Genomic DNA, 2,897 nt, shown 5'->3' with positions numbered 1-2,897 from the left:
ACCTCTGGTATGCCTACGGCCCACGCTACCTCTTTTCAATTTTGAATTTACTTTGAATTGAAGGAAATCAACAAAAAAAGGTTTCAAGCTAGACTGAGCTTATAGAAAAAGATCAAAAATCAAAATGAAGAAAGGAAAGGTAAGAATATAGATGGATAGGTAGAGAGATAGAGAGATGAGAGATTTTTCTTTTGTTTTTGAAATTTATAATCTCTATTTTAGTATATTTCAAGAAAATTATGTTGTATTATTAATGAATTTGTCTGGTATTAATTTTGATTTTAGCATATTTCAAGAATGAGTTAATAAATTTGTCTCTTAAAATTTAATTTTGTTAGCTAAAGTTTGACTATTTTTGTTTTTTCACTTTTTAATCTTCTGCATTTTAGGATACAATGAGACATTTTTAATGCATTTTGTTGACCAATAAAAGTACTTAAAATTTTTGTTAATTAAAATAGATAGATAAATATATTATTGTGGGGCCAGAAAATCAGGCAGCCTTGGCCCACTCCAAGCCAGGCCCAGGGGCCCGCACCGAGGATGCATGAGGGGTCCGAGGATGAAAGCGCGAGGTCCGGCCCCCGAGGAACCTATCCGAGGATGACCCCGTCCTCGGGCATCCGAGACCTCAGAAGAACACGAGCACCACCCCCCAAAGAAGGGTCTTCTTGAATATCCGAGGAGGAGAGGGTCCAGTGCCACGCGTCGGCGACGGGAGCACGGCGAAGGAGCAAGCCTTAGGCGAGCTGTCACCTCTGCATTGAATGCTCTCAACTAACGTCCTGGCCGCATTAATGAGGACAGGACTCCTAAACAGTGCTGCCTTGGATGCTGCAACCCATTGGAGGAATGGGGATGCGGCTGATGGGACAGGCTCTCAAGTGGTGGCCTGACTGATCAACAAATGGAGGGTTAGGATCAGTTTAGAGAGGTATATAACGTAAGGAGTCTCTCCTAAAAGAGGGACGGGAGATCGGCATTAAGAAGTTCTGTAGTGACCTGTGTCCACTGGACCTTTGTAATCAATCTTAAAAGAAGTAATAAGAACACCAAGCTTCGGAAGACCAGTCCGAGGAGCATCATTGTGCATCCCAATTCATGTTTAAGTCGACAAATCCACATGCAACCATGCAGGGCAGTTGCACCCCTTACTAGGGCCTAGTTTTTGAGCCCACTCTCTATAAATTCATTGAAGGGCAAGCTGGATCTGGGCCTACTCTCTCAAATTGAAGAAAAGCCCAAATCTGGTACCTACAATTATATATATAATTTTTTTTTTTTTTTACAAGTGGGGGCCTTCTTTTATTTGAGGGCCTTAGGAAATTGCATCAATTGCATCACTTATTGAGTCAGCCCTGCTTGGCGTGGTAGAATTAGATTGTCCCTTCTCTGTTTAAAGGTGTTGTCTAGTGTTCCATTGGAGTAACAAGTTTATTCCAAGGCTAGTGGTTTTTTTTCAAGGGTTTAGGGAAACAATGATAAGTTTTTCGAGTGAGATCATGTAGAGGGCAATGGAAGATCTCACGCAAAGTTGGAGCTGTCTGACCCTAATTGACAGAAAGGGCCCATGATGCAGCCTAACGTCTGCTGACAGTCTAGAGGAATTTTCCATCATCACAAAGTTCTTCACGAAGAGAAATCTAAGCATTGATGCCATTGCACGTACCTTCAACCTGATATGGAGGGCTCGGAATGGTTTCAAAATCTAGAATTATGGAGACCACATGGTTTATTCACTTTCGATAACAAGAATGATGTTGATAGAATCATAGCAAGTGAGCCATGGAGTTTTGAAAAGTATTTGGTGGCAATGCAAAAATACGACAAAGAAACGCTAATAGGTGAGGTCAAGTTTGAAAGGGTAAGCCTTTGGATTCAACTACATGGCATACCACCACGGAACATGACAAAGGAAGCGGCTTTGAAGATTAATGGAGTGATTAGGGAAGTGACCATTCCCAAAGATTTCAAGGAAATTGATGGAGGGAATTTCCTTCAATTACAGGTGAGTGTTGATTTATCTTTACCTTTATGTCGAGGTAGGCTCATTACTTTAAAGAATGGGAAGCAAGTTTGGATAAGCTTCAAGTATGAGCGACTTCCAAATGTGTGCTATTGGTGCGGACATCTTACCCACGATGATAGGGAGTGCGAGATATGGATTGATAGTGAGGGAACCCTAAAGTCAGAAGATAGACAGTTTAGTCCAGGTTTGTAAGCTCTAGCTTTCACCTCAACAAGAAAAATGGGAATGATAGTGCCGAGATATTACACATCACGGGAAAAGCTGAAACTACTTCTGCAACTACACCTATGGAGGTCGAGGTGACTACAAACCTTGAACAACCATCAATGATAGTCAAGGAAAAGGATCAAACCGCTGGTCAAAGTGAAACAAACAATCTCGGAGTCAGCCAACCGTCCACCAACGAGCTGAAGTGTAACGTACAAAGTAGCATTAATTGTGAGGCTGAATTACAATCCCAAACGGAGCGAGACATTAATTGTGGGGTTGAATATACTTTTAAGATAGACATGAATTCCGAGCCGTTGATTGATCCACAGCAGCATGACTTTCAATTGCACTCAATTACCATCAATACCCAATTAGTTATTCCACCGAATTATGAGGGATCCAATACGCAATTAAAGGAGAATAATTCGGAATTGAAAACACAAGACAGCAGTAAGACAACGGATCTTTTTTCAAGAAAACAAAAAATCACGTGCCACCAAAACAGAGGCGTGCCATGACAAAACAAGTGAATCACGTGACTTCCTCAAGGCGGCTAGGGTTTCCAAGCCAACATCAGGCATAACTCGAGTCCTCCCAACTTGGACACAAAAAACATGTCCAACAACAACCAAAGCAGTCCTGGTTTCAGAGCATAGTT

The 2,897-nt window shown here is 41.6% G+C and overlaps 1 protein-coding gene across 1 annotated transcript; it reads left to right on the top strand.

Annotated features, from left to right (window-relative positions):
* Positions 1–1,681: 1,681 nt before the first annotated feature.
* Positions 1,682–2,221, top strand: LOC112028996 (uncharacterized protein At4g02000-like). Its single transcript, XM_024061684.2, has one exon. It carries the CDS (start codon positions 1,682–1,684, stop codon positions 2,219–2,221), a length of 540 nt encoding a protein of 179 aa, XP_023917452.1.
* Positions 2,222–2,897: the final 676 nt, after the last annotated feature.

Source organism: Quercus suber, unplaced genomic scaffold (assembly GCF_002906115.3).
Source record: "Quercus suber isolate HL8 unplaced genomic scaffold, Cork oak 2.0 scaffold_789, whole genome shotgun sequence".
NCBI lineage: Eukaryota > Viridiplantae > Streptophyta > Magnoliopsida > Fagales > Fagaceae > Quercus > Quercus suber.
Note: the sequence above shows the minus strand (reverse complement) of the source record. Positions and strands in the feature narration are given on the sequence as shown.